Source organism: Eutrigla gurnardus, assembly GCF_963514095.1.
Source record: "Eutrigla gurnardus genome assembly, chromosome: 13".
Classification (NCBI taxonomy): Eukaryota; Metazoa; Chordata; class Actinopteri; order Perciformes; family Triglidae; genus Eutrigla; species Eutrigla gurnardus.
In genome coordinates this window covers 23,286,309-23,304,501 of record NC_139936.1, presented here as the reverse complement: position 1 = coordinate 23,304,501, position 18,193 = coordinate 23,286,309, and the positions used below count along the sequence as shown (strand labels likewise).

Here is an 18,193-nt window from a genome sequence, read left to right as displayed (position 1 = left end):
GCGTTTACCGTAATGTCTATAAACGTACCGCAACACAACGTGGGGACTACTTTGATCGTTTATTTTGAAGTTTGGCAGACTTAACAGCACTTGTTTGTATACTTGTTGTAAGTATGAGTAGTAGTGGAGTGAACAGGGAGGCCCTGGCTGAATCCTGCCTTTACATTTAAGGTTATACAAACAGGCACGGGGGGCGGACACACAGGGTTAATTAATGACCCAACTTCACTTCACAGACCCGGTCAACTTTTCTTCCCCAAATCCTGACTTTGCGTCAGACTGCGTGAAAACACCGATGTTATGTAAGGAGGGTAACAGATCAAATCCCGTCAGACACCGAGCTGCTGCTGCTGTGAAGCCGCAAACCGAAGAAACCGCAGAAATGTCTGAGTTTGAGTCGCTGGAGAAATCTCTGGAGTCCCACCTGCCAGAGGCCGAGCTGGCAGAAGTGAAACGCATCTTATACGGGAAGGAAACACAGTGAGTTGTCGCGAGAGTACTTGTTTAACTGGATTGAACGAGACACATGGGTATTATTTATCCTGTTTTTTATACTTTATATAGCCGGTTTGTTCCCGGCAAGTGATTTATGATATGAGTGGACTTGATTCACTGTTGTCAGAGCTGCTGTCTTCACCAAATAACCTTTACACACAAAAAAGGATTACGCAACAAACTTTATTCATTTAGTTTCTGTTTCGAAGTAAGCCTCCAAATTGTATATTTGCTGCACACTTAATGATTGTGTTATTGCCCAAAAGCACACAGGCAGAAACCAGAGAGGGGTATTAGTCCAGACTTTATATATTAATCACATTTCCAGTCAGACACAAGGGAAAAGAAGGGAAACAAAAACGATTTTCTATATTAATTTGATATCTTCTTTGTCAAACTGACTCTCAAACAACTATTATAATATCCCAGAACCCAAAGATGCTCAGTTCCTATGGTTAAGACAAAGAATACATTTGATCTCCTGTCTTCTTGCTTGGATGTCCATGTTGTGAACACTCATGAAGAGTCGTCTCTGTCACAGGAAGTTGGACCTTCCAACACATGCTGTGAACGCTGCCTCCGAGCGCGACTTTGAGCTGAAGGGTTACAGGTTTGAAGCTGCACAGGAACAGCTGAGGCCTCCAAGAAAGATCCGCGTTGGACTCATTCAGCACCGTGTTGTGCTGCCCACTGATGCCCCCATCCTGGACCAGGTCAGACATGGGAGGAAACAGACTCGTGGTTTCAGTGGGATGCTGTAGGTTTGAGTCTCGAAGCTGTTGAGGTAAAACCCTCCGGATGTCTCCACCACAGGTCAATGCCATGCACAGCCGGGTCGGTGAAATGGTTGAAGTGGCAGCCATGTGCGGTGTAAACGTTGTCTGCTTTCAGGAGACCTGGAGTGAGTGTTCCCATGAGTCAGAACTACACATTTCATATGAGCCAGTGAAAGAGACTAACTTCTGTCGTCCACAGCCATGCCCTTTGCTTTCTGCACCCGTGAGAAAGAACCGTGGACGGAGTTTGCAGAGTCCGCTGAAGAAGGAAACACGACACGCTTCTGCCAAGAGGTGCGATCGCACAAGCCTGCCACAGTGCAATGATATGCTTTACTACAGGCGCTTAATAACACTGGCATTCTGTCATTAGCTGGCCAAAAAATACAACATGGTAGTGGTTTCTCCGATTCTGGAGCGGGAGGGGCTGCACAGCACTCTGTGGAACACAGCAGTGGTGATCTCCAACTCTGGAAAGGTGCTGGGAAAGAGCAGGAAGAACCATATTCCCAGGATTGGAGACTTTAATGAGGTTAGTGTGTGTGTGTGTGTGTGTGTGTGTGTGTGTGTGTGTGTGTGTGTGTGTGTGTGTGTGTGTGTGTGTGTGTGTGTGTGTGTGTGTGAGTGAGATTTCCTACTTATGGACCTGTATAAAATGAGGCAAACTGCTCCGTTCACTGTGTTTCTCTTGCACTCAGTCTACATATTACATGGAGGGCGACACAGGCCACACAGTGTTCCAGACCCAGTTTGGGAACATTGCTGTGAATATCTGCTACGGGCGCCACCACCCGCTCAACTGGTTCATGTACAGTATGAATGGAGCGGAGATCATCTTCAACCCCTCAGCTACTGTTGGCGCTCTCAGGTAAGAGACAAAATGGAAGTACTCTGCATAGTAATCCTAAGCTTGAATATTAATCGGCTCCTTACTTGCTGTTTGGTACTTTGATTGAACACAAATTACTTTGGGGACATGCAACACGTGCCAATATTGTGTATTGGTAGTACATAACCAGAATGATTCCCCCAAACTTGACATATAGATGTTGTTATACTCTGTACTGAAGTTGTTGTGATATATTGTTTTCCATAGATCAAGAATAATGTTTTTTTCTTGTCTACAGTGAACCCATGTGGTCTATTGAGGCCAGAAATGCAGCGATAGCTAACCACTGCTTCACTTGTGCAATCAACCGGGTTGGGACGGTAGGTCATTCTCCAGAAGTGCCTTAAGCATGCATTCTATCTGCTGGCCATCGGGGGGCGACTCCTCTGGTGGCAAGAAGAAGTCTGATTGCACAGACGTCAATGAGAAAATGATTAATTATCTCAGTAAACAATGTAAACATGAGTTTATGGTCTCAATCTCTAGTTTCAAGTCTTCTTCAATCCAGCATGATGTTCATTTAGTACATTATGGTCCATTTAGAGTCAAACAGACCAGAAAGCAGGGGATGCTTTAGGGCGGGGCTACCTTGTGATTGACAGGTCACTAACACAATGCTGCTACCACTGTATTCATGCAGTTAAGATTACGTTAATACTGTAAAGAATCAATACAGCAAAAAAATCAAAGATGGCGACTCGAGGCTTCCAAACTGACCAGATCCACTTATTAAATCCAGTCTACACATAGGTCTGATAAATGACAGAATATGAGAGCACACAGCATTGGACCAGATTTTAGACATACTGAGTTTTACATGTGGCATTTTGGGGGGGATAACATTTTTTTTAACATGGTTTGGTTTGAAAATGTTTCATACATCGCATTATTTTTTTGGTAAATGCTTCAAAACATTTAGATCAAATGTAGATTGTGAAATACGTCACAGCGTTTTGTTGAACGAATGAAACCATTGAGTCATCACTGATAATTATCCTGATGACTGTTTACACATCCAGCTCTCTCCACTTGTGTAAATTTATGTACATTCTTGTATTTCACACAGGAACATTTCACAAGTGAATTCACATCTGGTGATGGAAAAAAAGGTAAGGGATTATTACCTAGAAATTTCATTTCTTAAAGTTGTAAATGTACATTAGTAAGTTTATGCTTAAAGATAACCTGAATGTTTTGTAGTATTTTGCAGTATTTATTTTATCGACTCATCTACAGGTTTCTTCCTAGTTGGTCATGTTAGATCCTCCATACAGTACAGCGGAGGGATGATGTCAGGCCAGTAACAGAACGCTCTCCTGACTTCTCCTGCAGCTCACCATGACTTTGGTCATTTCTATGGATCCAGCTATGCGGCTGCTCCGGACGGCAGTCGCACCCCGGGCCTCTCCCGGATCCGTGACGGACTACTGGTGGTAGAAATGGATCTCAACCTGAACAGACAGATCAGCGACAAATGGAGTTTTAAGGTAAATATAACATAACGTCCTATTTTGATTTATTTTAAGAAAAGTCGGGTTGATTTGTTCCTGCAGTGAGTGAAAGGTTGTGGATTAGACAAAAGAGGCAAAGGCTTTGTGATCAGTAGAGTCTATTGTCCTGGATCTACGTGTTCACGTACATTTCTCTGCAGATGACTGGCCGGTATTCGGAGTACGCAGAGGAACTTACCAAGACTGTCAGACACGACTTCAAACCCAACATAGTGAAGGAGTAGATGATGTTCCACGTTAGGAGATGTAACCCTTGTAGCTCAGTTTAAAAAGGTTGCTGTGATATCTTTAGAGGAAAACAATTATAAGTATATATAAATTCATAAATGTTCAGAATTGTAGCCCTTTTAAATGGCATTTTTTTTTACGCAATGCCACTGTTATTTGTTTTGAAAATGAAAACTTATTTTTTCTTCTTAATACTAAATGCTAAAGGGATTTTTTTGTGAGGCACAGCGGTCAAGTATGAAACAATCCTGTTTTTTTTTCTTTTCATTTTGTTTATACTTGTCTTGTCCGATTGGCTTTATCACAGAAAACTAACTTTAATCAAACCAATGTTGCTTCAACTAACTTATCTTAATTGTGTTTGTTGTCTCAAAACGTGGAGCAAGATCATGCAACTGTTGCTGAGCCGCTTCAGCCACAAACGCCAATAATGGGTCAATGCTAAGAGTCAACATCAGTTACACATTAACGACTAACGATAGCCGAGAGGTCAAACCAGAGCATGCAAGGCTGTAGAGGCCGAGTGTATTGACTTGAACCTTATTATCAGCGAGAGGAACGATGCATCGTTTTAACTTAGTCCCTCGTTAAGCTCAAACCGACTGAAGTGCAGGTTCATCCAAACTTATCTCCATAATGACTTTTCTTAGATGGATCCCATATGAACTCATTTCCAGAGACATCCTGTATTATTCTTAAGAGGCTTCAATAGACACACGTTATATGAAATGAGAACATTTAGGCTATTTTTGGCTGGTTAGGTGAGGTCATGTACAGGATGTGGTTTCCTGACAGCTCCTTCACTCTCCAGTTGTTGCAGAAGAAAACCCTTACATGACAAAACATACTATTTGTATTTTATCATGATAATTATACATTTTTCAATATTTTCTAATTCATAAATTATAAAGTGCCCATAATGATGATATATTAGGTTATTTCATAATTAGAGTATGCTTCAGGGAAGATAATGTTAGTACCTGCAGGGTGTGATTTTGTTCAAATGTACAATTTCAAATTGTATTTTGTATAAAGTAAAATAAGTTAAAGAAAATGGACTGATGTTTAGTATTCATTCATGCTTAATAAATAAGTACATCAAAGTTAGCTGGATGTGACTCATATCTCACTAGTTGGCTAATATGATCGCCTACATAAATAATCTACGAATGCAGATCAGATTTTATTCCGTCAATCTCTGGCAAAAAGTAAAGCATTTTATAATCCTTTTTAAAAATGACATGTAATAAATGCAGCTCTTTGTTTCATAATTAATAAAGTTTGTGGTTTAAATCTGCCGTTTGTTCTTGCGAAACGTGTCACTATAGATTCAAGAACAGAAACTACATAGTCATTTTTTATTATTTAAATAACACATAATTATGTCTGGTTTGAAACATGTAGTGCAAAAACGTATACATGAAAAAAATAAAACTGAGTGACAATGAGGAAATACAGAGAACATGAGTGAAAATTGCTCCTTCATTCTCGGTCAAAACAACCATACGATGTATCCATCTATCCAGCACGTTGCCATGACAACAAAACACAAGAGGTTGAACCGGGGATTTTCAGTACAGTTAATTAACCTGGTGAGTCCATGTTTCAGTATGTCAAACCACTGTCCATGTTCTTCTCCAGGTAGACAAACCATGGCATATTGTGTTGAACTAGCTGTCATTTGATGCGCATGTCACACTTTAGGGCATTAATTATTACCTGAGACTCTCAAAAAGCACAACTACTTCCTGTATTCCCTGTTGATAGAATCATCAGAATAAAAAGTGACAGAGAGGTGAGTTAGGAGGATTTTTTTAAAGGCAAGTGGAGGTGAGGCTGCTGACGCAACACTGCACAGGACAAATAAATTGGATATTCTAAATGATGCCGTCGCCCTGAATTATTCTGGGTAATTACTATCCTATGTCATGATTCCCACACGTCATCCACAAGCATGAAATACTCCGTTTGAGATTCCAACAGCTCTGATATGAGTCTTTAAAATTCAACAAAATGCAATAAAATACAATTTGGTCTATCTGCTAATCTCAAGAAAGTGGATAAAAAAATAAACTAAATTGAGATTTCTGAAAGTCCCAGCTGTTAATCCTTCAGTGGTGGACTGGTATTACTGGTTATATAAAAGGGAATAATAGAGGTGAATTGGCAGCAGGCATGTGAGCAGTTGGGCTTCTTAGCACCGGAGAGGATGGCCCAGGGGGGAAAATGGGAGGAACCACTAGTCCAAGACTGTCGACCTGCAGCATAAGGTCACTACACTGACAAGCTGAGGGAGAGTCAAAATCAAACCCATCATCGCCATGCATCAACTCTCCTTGAAGATCAACAGGATATCTTCATCTGTGCCGTAGCTCCGCCGCGCCTCCTCAAAGTTACCGACGCTGGTACAGCACACCCCTGAAAGACAAACAAACACCTGTCAGTTTCAAACTGAAGGATAACAGTAGTCTGTCTGTAGGTTTCCCTGGGGTCACCATGAGGGGGAGGGAAATATCATCATCTATTGGATGGCTTGCCATTAAATCGTAGCAACTTTTCGTAACAGCGTTCTTTTCCCCGAGCACAGTCACCATTCTGGTTAAATCAACGATCTCAAAAGTGGTCTCTTCCTTACTTGTTGATGTTATTTCTAACTTATTTCTCTGTGAATCAACTTGTCGATTAATCCACTATTTGTTTCAGCACTACTTTCATCTTAAAAGACCGATTCAAAGGAATCTGAATCCTGATGTGACTTCTGACTTGGCAATATATTTAAAAAAACTGACAGATTGCTAAACTGTTTGTTGATACAACTGTTTCCTTATTTAAATATAGTCATCCCACATTCTGCAGGTGCTTTGGACATGAGAGATTACTCACGGTCAGCATACGCAGGGTTGTTGTAGAAAACACAGCCAGTGGTCCTGTTGAAGCCGCACACTACCACAAAGTGGCCTTGGTACTCTGGCTTCCTGCAGAAACACTTCTGGCCGACGGGCAGGAAGCAGCAGTATTTGACAGGCGAGGAGCAGAGTTCACATGTCAAGACAACCGCATTGACCAGCACTATGGCAACGTGGCCCTTTTCCAGATGAGACTGAATTTCCTGAACCGTCACCGAGCTATGAAAAGACATCCACAAATACATGTCAGGTGTTTGGTTTGCTTTGTTTAGGTGGCTCGTCCCAAGTGAATTAGCAGAAAACTCACCATTTCTTCACCACCACACCTTTGCTCTCAGCTGTAAGGAAGAGCTCATTCACTCTGTCTTCTTCTGTATCAAAGTGTTTCTTATAGAAAGACTGCAAACCATACCGAAAGAAAAAAAAGACATCGTCACACACACAGAAATAGACACATCTGGTCAGGACAGATCTGACAGCTTGGACTCGGCAAAGTACCTGATTTCTAAAGCCCTTATCAACACCCAGAGTCTGCGTGCAAAAGCAGTGTTTGATTCCTAGATGGCACATGAGGTAGGCCAGGTCAATAGTCCACACACTCTCCGTCAGCTTGAGCTCCCAGCATGCTCTCTGAAACCCCTCATCACTGACTGGATGGAGGTACCTGCAGAATCGGGACAGGTCGAGGCTGTGAGTCCCTGTGGGTTAATGTCTTACACTATACATTAGGTAGTGCAGTTTCAATATCATCTGGTTTAGAAGTTAGAACTTACTTCAGGACCATCCTGGAGCAGGCTAACCCACAGTCCCAGTGGTACAGCTGCCGAATGACGGGGACATCCAGCAAGACGGCATCCTCTGAGAACGCCGTGGTGTTAATCATTAGCTCCTTTATCACTAAAACAATGTGAAGCTAACTCGAATGGTGCGTATGAAGTTGTTGACCTGAGGTCGTGTCACTCACCTGTCATCCTGTTGTATTCTTCCACTGACAAGCGGCCAACTAGCTAACCCAACACAAGCTGGTCAGTGTTGTTTACTGCATTTAAACCGGGGCTGGGTTTCTTCATGGATGCCAACTAGCAGAGACCAGCCCCACTGCAAGTTTAACGTTAGCTGTCAGGCTAGCAGTAGCCTGTTGGCATGTTCTCTGCTAACACAGCAAGGCTAGCTTCTCGGCGCACACCGCTGATCCACATACAACTAGTAGTTTACTGAGCAAACAGGAATACAAATAAGAAGAAATATTTCCTGGCAAGTTTTTGTGACGGTGCCCCTATCTAACAGGCTTCACTTCTCTGTTGTTTGCTAGCATTCTGAGAAGCTTCTTCTTCTTCTTGTGTTTGGTCATGTTGTCAGTGATGCTGCCCCCGTGCGGTGAGGGGGAGTCCACTTAAAAACTGAGTTTACGGTAATAATTATTTATATGCGCATTTACATTTACACATTTAACCAGTTTTATTGACGAATTCAGATGATGATGAAGATGTATGTTTTCATTTATTTCGTTAAGAGCTCAGATCCACCTGCAATAAATGTTGACGTGCTGTGCTACTGGGTCCCGTAGCTGGTGCCCATTGACACCTGTATCATAAAAACAGAAAGAAACAGACTGAATGTTGACTCAATTTCAAATATATGTACATTCTCAATAGTATGTTGCAAATACATTAACAAATAAATTTACTTTCTGCAAATGTACTAACGTCATATTTTTAAATATACTTGTATAAATATATTATCGGAAAATATACATTAAGTGAGAGTTATGTGTAATTACTAAAATGTACTTATGTCAATGTTGTTGGTATGTTTTTAAAATATATGCTCAAATTAATATTAACAATTCACATGTAGCATATTTTAATAACTAATTAAATAATTGGAATAAGCCAGAAATAATTTATCTTACTGTTTCTAAAACAAGAATGTATTATTGGCATATTCCTTATATATTAGCAATACATTTTTAATATCATTCATTTCATTAATCAAACATGTATATTAATACATAAATAGCCATGCAAGTGTACTACATATATGAAGTTATTACATATTAGCACATAAAAGTTCACTTTATACACTTCAAATTGTGCTTTTCTGCAATTTTAATTCTACTTAAATACACGTAGTACAAAATAAGTTGATCCAAAATATCAAACTTCAAGTTAACTAATCATTAACTCATTAACACACTTGAAGTATATTGATGATTAGTGTGTCTGTAAGTACACTAAAGTATACTAAAATTGAATATACTCAGTCTCTTTATTTTTCACCAGGGAAGTCAATACTAATTATTGTAAGCACCAAAGGATCATTCACTTACTGATTCATTTTCAGCGTCCTCACTCAGATATGTGACTTTTTCTCGGCTGTAAAGATCTCGTTTTCTCATGCATGTCAACATAAACCAGTCAGAAACTACAGGAACCTGCAGGAAAACACACAAGTCCTGTGCATCCTTATTTTTTTTTAGAAAAAATACATTTCTTTTAATCACATTAAGTGCAAGACTGTCCACTCACCAAACTGAGGAATGATAATGCTGCGCCCAAGTTCACTATGGTTGGTACAATTCCAAATTTACCTGCCTGCAAGATAACAGAAGCGGCCAAGTATTGTCAAAGCAAAGACTACACACATTTAACTGATTTACAATTGCAATTTCAAGATTAATTCTGGCCTCACAGTTCCAAATACAATGACGTCAAATCGGATCCCGTATGCTTTGATTAGGGTTCTAGTCTCCTTTCCATCTTGGGTCTTGTAGTATTTTGCAAACCTAAAAACAGTGTGGGGTTTTTTAAAATCCTTTTTTCAGCCTAATCCATTTGTTACAAGTGTTTGTTAAAAATGGTTTCACCTGAAGTTGTATCCGGGAGCCACGTTATTGACAGGGTTTTTGTTGTCCAGCCTGCGGAAGCTGTACCTGGGGTAACATTTCCCTGCCCACCAGTCCAGGTCACAGCTCCAGTCAATAATAATACCGAGGATACCACCCTTTATAAACAGGAATAATATGAGCATAAGTGTCCACAAATATGACTCTTAAATCACCGATACAACCCAAGATTGATAAGGAAGAGTGGTTGGGTTAAGGATTAGGGATGGGACAATATAGGATTTTGTCGCAGACCACGACAAATAACACTCACAATTGTGGTGAATTTTCATTATAAGGATAATTGTTAATACATCACGAGTGATTAGAAACAATCTGTCTATTATATCAAGGTAGACAAAAGAAATAGAGGCTGTTGTGAGGATCATATTTTTGGGCAAACCTTCACAGCCATGTCTTGAAACTCCTCTCCAGCCTCTGAAACGATGTGTTTGAGGCGGAATATGGGGCAGTGAGGGTCTGTGGCACGGTTGAATTCACACCTCTTCAGGTATGAGGAGTTGATATGTGGCATTATGTTTCTTCTGGAGGACGAAGGAAGACAAGTATAATTGTTATAATGGCACACCATGAAAGGTTTGCATATAGCGTACTGATAAGAGCCTCTCCCAGTGAGAAACACTGACCTGTGAACGTTGAACTTCGGGTATGTTATGCTGTTTTTGATCAACACAGTGAAGTTCTCCGCTGCAGCCAGCAGTGCCTGTCTGTGGGAAACAACATATCTAGCCATCTCTACATCATACTATAATTACTTGTGAATACTATAACATAGCATATGTTCTTACTCGGGCAGCTTAGTGTCTATTTCAAGAGGGCACCATGAGAGCACTTCACAGGTCTGGACAGTGGTGGAGTAGTTCTCACACAGCCCGGTCTGTATACCTGAATGGAAAGTCAATGGTGGCGTTTGTTGTACGGTATCGCATCATTTACAGCTCATGTGTTAACACATTCATCGGATGCCACCCAGTGAGGAGGGGCCTACCATTCCCTCGAGGATCGCTGTGTCCGATGATACAGTCACAGTCGTCCACACAAGTAGTGGATGGGTTTGGAAGCTGGAGGAGACATCCATAAAGTACGAGTTTACATCTACAGTACATCAGAATACCTCTTTAATAAAGCAGGCTGGTGTTCACATTGGCTGAACATTGACAGTGAATCTAAATTATACATAGTCCCCATCAAGGCCCTGACCTTAGCTTCTATAAAATCATTAATGCCTTACCTGGTAATTTCAACATTTCCAATGCAATAAACTAACTAATCATTAGTTGCAACTTTAAAAGATACACCGGAAGTTTCCCTCAACTGTGAGAAGCAACACACCATGTTCACCGTATAATTGCCTGAGCAGGACTTTCATATGGGTTAGCATCAGCGACTCACCTCAGGACAACGTGCCTGTGTTTGACGCGGGGTAACGACCATGTTGGTTAAAACAAAGAAGGAATTATCGCCCTGTTAGACAGGAGAGAGGCACAAATGTTACAAAGCAAAAAAATAGTCTTGCTTGTTGTCAACCATCAGTTTTACACATAAATGGATGATGAGTTGAAATGACAGAGGGGGTTTTTGTCATAAAGATGAAACGTATGGTTCAATACCTGAGATGGGATAACATAATCAGCCACATCCCAAAACCGGGGCTCCATGTCAGATGTGTTGGTGAAGGCAAAACCTTTCACTTTGGTGGAAACGCTACTGAGGACGGAGTCTGTGTCCTGGTAGGCCTTCTGCACCACGCACACGTACCTGTGGGTTTACAGAAACCTTAACAATGCAATGAAATCATGACAAATCACCAGGCAGCTTGTAATCCTCGAGTAGCTCTAGATCTACATGGACCAATTCCCAGCCCCGTACATGGCACCACCATGGCCCCCTCCTTAGTGTTTGTTACTTACCCCACCACATACAGCAGCGTCAGAAGCTGGGTGAACCTGAAGACACATCCTACCCCTATGTTTGGAATAACCAGTGTTTTTGGTGTTTCATAATCAAACACATAATGCAGCCACCTCTGGCAGCAGCCTGCAGTCCTGCTCATCTCTGCTGCACCACACCGGAGTTGGACTGCAATAATGACGAGCGGACAAAGCTGCCATTATTCAAATCAGGGCATTCAAATCACACATTTTACATGCTGGACATATAAACGGTTTGAACAAACCACATACATATAGGCTGGATAAAGGGAGTTTTCTTTTATTGTTTTCTTTTCTGACTGTACTTAAAATTGGTGAGTCAGAGATGATCCAGTGCAAAAATAGGTCTGCTGGTCCGTGACACTGTCACACAGAGAGAGAGGAGAAGGTGAATTTATAAACACTTTTTTCCATCTTTATAAACACTTTTTAAAAATGATTTTCATTCTTCAGCAAATCTGTAAATATTTCAAATGGGAGTAGTCTCTGCCTCCAGCAGTGTTATAGTTATGATTGGTGTGCATTAGGATCTGAGGACGGCCTTCTTTCACCTGCGTAATATTACTAAAATCAGGCCCATCCTGTCTCAAAAAGATGCAGAAAAATTAGTCCATCCATGTGTTACCTCGATGCTGGATTATTACAATTCCGCATTATCAGGCTGTTCCAATAAATCCCTTAAATCCCTCCAGCTGGTTAAGAATGCTGCAGTGCGGGTTCTGACTAAAACTAGCCGTAGCACGTATTACTATAGGATTAACTAATGTATACGAAGCCTCCTTCTATAGTATGTGTGATACTCTCTTCATTCATAGTATTCAACACAGGTGTAGTTTAAGGAGTCACACTTTCCTCTGTTCACACCATGTAATAAGTGGGGGTCGACTCCTGCAGCTATCATATGTGCACGTGTCACAGCATAATTATGTAACATGCAATTTAATTCATTCATTTTATGGAAGACACGACAGGATGGTGAATCTGTCCATTTAACATGCAAGTGAGCACTGCTGCGTTACTCCATTCACCGGTCTGAAGATACACCAGCCACTACAATGAAACTTTGTTCAAACTCGGCACACATTTACATGTACCTTTCAGATACTCCCACTGCAAATTGGACCCGATTACAAAAGCTTGTAAAACCGAGCGTGCACACTGAGGAGGGCTTTGGCTGAAACATTTGCTTTTTCTTGGTCTTCATTTCAAATGAATATCGACATAGTTAGACCTCTGTTAGCATTATCACTACACTGGAGTCTTTTACACACAATTTCACATCAGGGATGCAGCATTTACATGTTGGATGCCCTATATTTCCATGTTGAATTCTAATGTGCAGGGTGAAGACATGTGTCACTATAAGAAAACTTGAAACCAACACTGATTAAAGTCAAGTTTTAATTTCATAACACACATTGACTACCATGAACACAGGACAAATAAAATGTCACTTTGGTCCAATAGTACCTCAGATATAAAGTCTGAATGAAAGAGCGGTTTCAGTTCACATAGACACTTTGGCATTCCATTTGTCACTGATGTAGCTAGCCTTCAATCAAATATTTTTGTTTACACATCCTATTTCAAGTTTCTTTTAGTTATGAAGTCCATTAAGTTAGATTCACACAGGTAAGAAAGAAAAGCTACAGTAGACTGTATATACAATATACATATGGATATTTTTCATTGGACAACATCGACACAAAGACATGTTAATTCATCAATAAAACTAATGAAGTACAGTCAATAGGTTCTGTGTTTCAGTGCTGAATTTTCAAGTATGATATGAAGGCATCTACAATGTATTGTAGAAAAAAAATAAAGTCTATAATAATGAGGCTACAATGAAATGAAGACAACGAAAACATGTATTCATGTTAATTTCTCCAGTTAAAACCATTGGGATGAAACCAACCATCATGTACCAGCTGCCCAAGTGACAACGCAATCATTGGCTTCTCACACAAAGAACAACAGGCTCTTTGCTCCACCTTCTAATGAACTGTGTCGGTTTCCTGAACTGTTAAATTTAACAAGATATTGTTCCATCTGAGGGAAGTCTGCATCGAGACCATTTAAATGACTGGCGTCATTCAACAGGGCTACTAAAAATAAAAATAAAAAGAACAACAGATCTCATATTTGCCCAAAATCAATGTCGAGCCCCCCGTCGTGCAGGCTGCCTTCGTTTGCGTTGTCAAAGCTGTTCTTCCCGTGGATCTGTTTGAGGTGTTTGCGGAGAACTGGCTTGTGAGCAAAAACCATGTCACAGTAGTTGCAGCGGTGTGGCTTGTCCCCACTGTGCAGGTTTAGGTGATCCAGCAAAGAGCACTTTTGGGTGAAGGTCTTACCACAGATTTTACACTGGAAGGGCTTGATGCCGGCGTGGACGCGCATATGTCGATGCAGGTTGCCCTTCTGTGTGAAGGTCTTGCCGCACAGCAAACACATGAACAGCTTGTGCATCTTGAGGTGGTTGGCATAGTTCTCTAGCTGGCGGAAGACCCGGGAGCACTTGGGGCACTGGTGGTACCACTGGAGGGGTTTGTCGTAGTTCCTCTGGTGCACACTGTGTTTTTCTTCAGGAGGGGATGGAGGAGGGGGGCTGAGCGGGTATCCGGCCATGCCAGGTGGAACCGCCATCTCACTGCCGCGACTGTCCACAGTGGAGTTGATAAGGGAGTGCTGGGGCTCAGGAGAGTGGAGGGCAGGAGGTGGGCTGATGGGGAAGTGACCCGTGATGGAGTTTTCTGCTATGTCAGACACAGACTCCACTTTTACTATAGTGATGTCACTCTCCACAACACCTTGCTTTGGATGACTGCCTAAGATCTGAAGAGGGGACATAGGCTGTATGATCACATCATCGTCGTCATTGTCACCACTGTTGTTGTCCCCAACCTGCATCGCTGCCGCCTCCTCCTCATCATCATCATCCTGATGAACAGTCCGAGCCTGAGAGCACTCTTGCTCGCTCTCGGCCTGGGAGGATAAACCCTCCTCCTTGTCCCCCCTCACATCAACATCGGCCTTCAGCAGGCGTGAAGATGAAGGTTTGATGAACTTGCTGAGAGCTTGAGTGCACTGCTCTACAATGTGGCCCATTTGGAGGAAGCTTGCCACTGTCAAATAATGCACCAGCTCCAGCTCAGGAAACTCCAGCTGACCTGTGTAGCAGGACAGCAGCAGCTGCCGGCCCACCTCCGCCTCCTGGATCATGGAGATCTGGACCTCCCTGGAGTCCTGCTGAAGGATGAACTGGTCCCTCAAGAAAGAGGAGCCAGCAGCAAAAACAACCTTGTGACCAGGGACATCCAGCTGATTGATGCGAACGGTGACATCACAGAAGCGTCTCTGGTGTCGTAAGAGGTTCATCTTCTGCAGCATCGAGTCTCCAAATGTGGAAAAGCGGAACTGCAGGATCACTTGGTTCTGGGCCATAGTGAACCGAGGCCAGCAACAGCAGCAGCGCACCTGTTAAGCACAAATACACACCGTCATCCTAAATACTGCACATCATAAATAGTGAAAATGTTATATTTTTAGATTTGTTATTAAAGGTGTACTTAATGCAAAATTCAGAGCATATCTTTTGGCTCTCAACATGGCTGTGTCTGAACCGGTGGCTCACAATTAATGGTGCTAACAGCAACAACACATAGCAAACAGTGTTAACCTGGGGATGTGTTGCTTGTGTTGATGATATAAAAACCTGGATGATCTGCAATTTTCTGATCCTAAACTCAGATAACACTGAAGTTATTGTACTTGGGCTCAAACTCTGAAAAATCATTGTGTAGAGATATAGCTTCTATTGACAGGATTGCCAATCATTGCGTTCACATGGGCGAGCTTTATACAATCTTAAACATATCCAAACCTGATCGAATTCATGTGTACAGGATAAGAAACGTGTAGGGATCGGATTTCTGAAGCCGATTGCAACCCCTGGCTTGAGTCATTGTTTATCTGACTTGTGTCGCCCTGTGAACGAGCTCGAATCGCGTTCGCCGGGGATTTCACCCGGAAGTGGAAGGAAGCGCTGACGCCGTCATAAATAGTAATGTTGCCGGAACAGTCAAACGATACCATGGCTTTGAATAAATCAACAACTCGAGGAGACTGTCTGTCTGTATGCCGCCAGATAGTTCGTTGTTTTTAAGTAGCCGTGTCGGGAAGTAGTTCTAACACCGTCTTGTAGAAAGGGCTACAGCGCCATCTAACGAAGCGGAGTCAGCCAGGTCACTAACCATTATCGGACTTATTCAACGGCATGGGAACAGGGATTTTTGAAGAGACCCCCCGTCGAGTGCCAACGTATTTCTTGGAAAAACCAATACGATCTTACCGCACTGAGTGTCTCAAACACTATACTTAACCGTGGAGTTATCTTTCATCAGGTTCTGTCCTTCAACTCAAACATGAAACAAACTAAAGGACAGCCTTCTCTCACCTGCGTAATATTGCTAAAATTAGGCCCAATCCTGCCTCAAAAATATGCAGAAAAACTAGTGCATGCATGTGTTACCTCGAGGCTGAATTATTGCAATTCCTTATTATCAGGCTGTTCCAATAAATCCCTTAAATCTCGCCAGCTGGTCCAAAATGCTGCAGCACGTGGTCTGACTAAAGCTAGAAAAAAGGATCATATTGCTCCTGTATTGGCTTCTCTGCACTGGCTCACTGTAAACTCCAGAATTGAAATTTAAAATCCTTCTCCACACCTACAAAGCTCTTAATGGTCATGCACCATCATATCTTAAAGAGCTCAATTAACCCCTCCATTAAAGCTTTTGGTTATTATGCTTTTCTGACATATAAAAATGTGAACATGCCACACTCACAGACTTTACAGCTACGTATTTTAGTCATCGTTGTGGCTTATTGCATTGGTAGCATAGGAGAAATGGTATCAAGGCTGTGGTGGTGACCAGTCAATAACAAGGTAGCCCTGCCCAAAAACGTACCCTGCTGTATGGTCTATTTGACTCTAAATGGATCATAATTGACTAAATTACCATCATGCTGTATTGAAGAAGACTTCGAACTAGAGATTGAGACCATAAACTCATATTTACAATGTCCACTGAGATAATAAATCAAGTGAGAAGTAGGGTCGTTTTCTCATAGTTTTCTCAATCACACTTTTGTTTTTCAACCAGAGGAGTTGCCCGCGGTCACTCAGCAGAGAGAATGCAAGTTTAGGGCTTTTCAGCTTCGGCTTCACTTTTCAGAACCGGAGCCATGAACCAGCCAGCGGATTACAACACAAAGCGAGGACAGGGGTAGACGTAACACCATCATCTCTGAATACTCGTTCCTGCTGTATTGATGCTGATAACGTGATTGATGATGATTTATAACAACCATTACAAGTCACAATCATCACCACATCGTCGTCATCCTAGTCTTCATCACGGTGAGATCACGTGAGACTAGGAAACAGACTTGGTTAAAAACATGCACATTTAACACGAGCACGCGTGGCTGTTTAATAAGCTAGCTAACGTTAGATGGTTAATACCATCAGGTTTCAATGCATCATCCTAAGCACTCGTGTCGTTCATCCACCCAACCAGACGGAAACAACAACAACTAGAGCAACACTGATCAGCGAGTAAGCGAAGACGGTTAAACATCGTTGAATAGTACTTACAGCTGAAAGCCCAACTAGATGAACTGCTAAAATACGTTTAACGTTACGGTGTTGCGCAGGTTCGCCGATACACAAGACATGAGTGGTATATAATGTTAGCTAAACACCATCGCTAAAGTAACATTAAAGTCCTTTAACGTGACGTTGTTGTCTTTCTGGTAAATAGTTAGCCTTGTTTTAGCGTTACTCTTTAGTTTGGAGCAAGACATGGCAGTACTCTTGTATAAAATGACCCCGGTGCCTCACATTAGCTAAGCTAGCGTTAGATGTAAACAATCAATCACAAGTCGCCTCCATATCCCTCCTCGGCCTCCCTCCACCGTCCAGCTGGTATCTGGAGCTATCTGATAACACGCACTGCAGCCAACTAGCTTGGATACGTGTTTACTTCGACGTGCCCGTGTGGTTACCTGTTAATCCGTTGGAACAAGCCCGTTAAAGATGCGGCGTCAGCGGTCGGGTCTGTGTCGGTCTGCCCGGGGATACGAAGGCAATGCCCCGGATGCAAACACAATTTAAAGGACCATTACACACAGTCGTAGACCAATTATGGAAGTCTGTCTACTGAAGAAAGAAACAAGACGTCCAGCTTTTCAGAATCAGAAACAAAAGACGAATACCGGTTTAGAGAGTCTCAATACAGATTTAGCAAGGTGGTGAGAGACGCTCAACACAAAGCGACTCCAACAGCAGGTCTGAAAGGGACTGAGGCTGCTAACCAACTTCATACCGTCTGTCGGCCTACTGGTGACCCACGCCGGCCAACAACCCGAGTGCTGATTTGAAAGACAATGCAGTCCTAACACCTAACACCATCCCCCCTTCCACCGCCCACCAACCCCAGATCAGTTATGAATAATTAAATAATCAACCAATGGAATCAGTATTGGAAG

At 42.0% G+C, this 18,193-nt stretch overlaps 4 protein-coding genes across 5 annotated transcripts; 1 reads left to right on the top strand and 3 right to left on the bottom strand.

Annotated features, from left to right (window-relative positions):
• The first annotated feature begins 238 nt into the window (after positions 1 to 238).
• Positions 239 to 4,957, top strand: upb1 (ureidopropionase, beta). Its single transcript, XM_084024696.1, has 10 exons — positions 239 to 480; positions 1,037 to 1,208; positions 1,309 to 1,396; positions 1,471 to 1,565; positions 1,645 to 1,803; positions 1,970 to 2,139; positions 2,399 to 2,480; positions 3,227 to 3,269; positions 3,493 to 3,647; positions 3,812 to 4,957. Exons 1-10 carry the CDS (start codon positions 296 to 298, stop codon positions 3,893 to 3,895), a joined length of 1,233 nt encoding a protein of 410 aa, XP_083880822.1. The 5' UTR covers positions 239 to 295; the 3' UTR covers positions 3,896 to 4,957.
• Positions 4,958 to 5,243: 286 nt separating this feature from the next.
• Positions 5,244 to 8,101, bottom strand: gucd1 (guanylyl cyclase domain containing 1). Of its 2 annotated transcripts, XM_084024699.1 has the most exons (6): positions 7,770 to 8,092; positions 7,579 to 7,663; positions 7,304 to 7,469; positions 7,113 to 7,204; positions 6,783 to 7,024; positions 5,244 to 6,317 (listed from the first exon to the last, which is right to left on the bottom strand). In XM_084024699.1, the coding sequence occupies exons 1-6, from the start codon at positions 7,774 to 7,776 to the stop codon at positions 6,226 to 6,228; spliced, it is 684 nt and encodes a 227-aa protein (XP_083880825.1). In that variant the 5' UTR covers positions 7,777 to 8,092; the 3' UTR covers positions 5,244 to 6,225. The 2 variants fall into 2 exon arrangements, with proteins under 2 accessions (XP_083880825.1, XP_083880824.1); XM_084024698.1 differs by having other exon boundaries at positions 7,113 to 7,469; positions 7,770 to 8,101.
• A 142-nt stretch (positions 8,102 to 8,243) lies between these two features.
• Positions 8,244 to 11,774, bottom strand: p2rx4b (purinergic receptor P2X, ligand-gated ion channel, 4b). Its single transcript, XM_084024697.1, has 12 exons — positions 11,621 to 11,774; positions 11,321 to 11,468; positions 11,103 to 11,174; positions 10,699 to 10,771; positions 10,499 to 10,595; positions 10,337 to 10,417; positions 10,093 to 10,234; positions 9,672 to 9,808; positions 9,497 to 9,590; positions 9,334 to 9,399; positions 9,135 to 9,239; positions 8,244 to 8,389 (listed from the first exon to the last, which is right to left on the bottom strand). The coding sequence occupies exons 1-12, from the start codon at positions 11,761 to 11,763 to the stop codon at positions 8,357 to 8,359; spliced, it is 1,191 nt and encodes a 396-aa protein (XP_083880823.1). The 5' UTR covers positions 11,764 to 11,774; the 3' UTR covers positions 8,244 to 8,356.
• A 1,269-nt stretch (positions 11,775 to 13,043) lies between these two features.
• On the bottom strand, positions 13,044 to 18,014 carry zbtb26 (zinc finger and BTB domain containing 26). The gene is made up of 2 exons (XM_084025666.1): positions 17,711 to 18,014; positions 13,044 to 15,118 (listed from the first exon to the last, which is right to left on the bottom strand). The coding sequence occupies exon 2, from the start codon at positions 15,083 to 15,085 to the stop codon at positions 13,781 to 13,783; it is 1,305 nt and encodes a 434-aa protein (XP_083881792.1). The 5' UTR covers positions 15,086 to 15,118; positions 17,711 to 18,014; the 3' UTR covers positions 13,044 to 13,780.
• Positions 18,015 to 18,193: the final 179 nt, after the last annotated feature.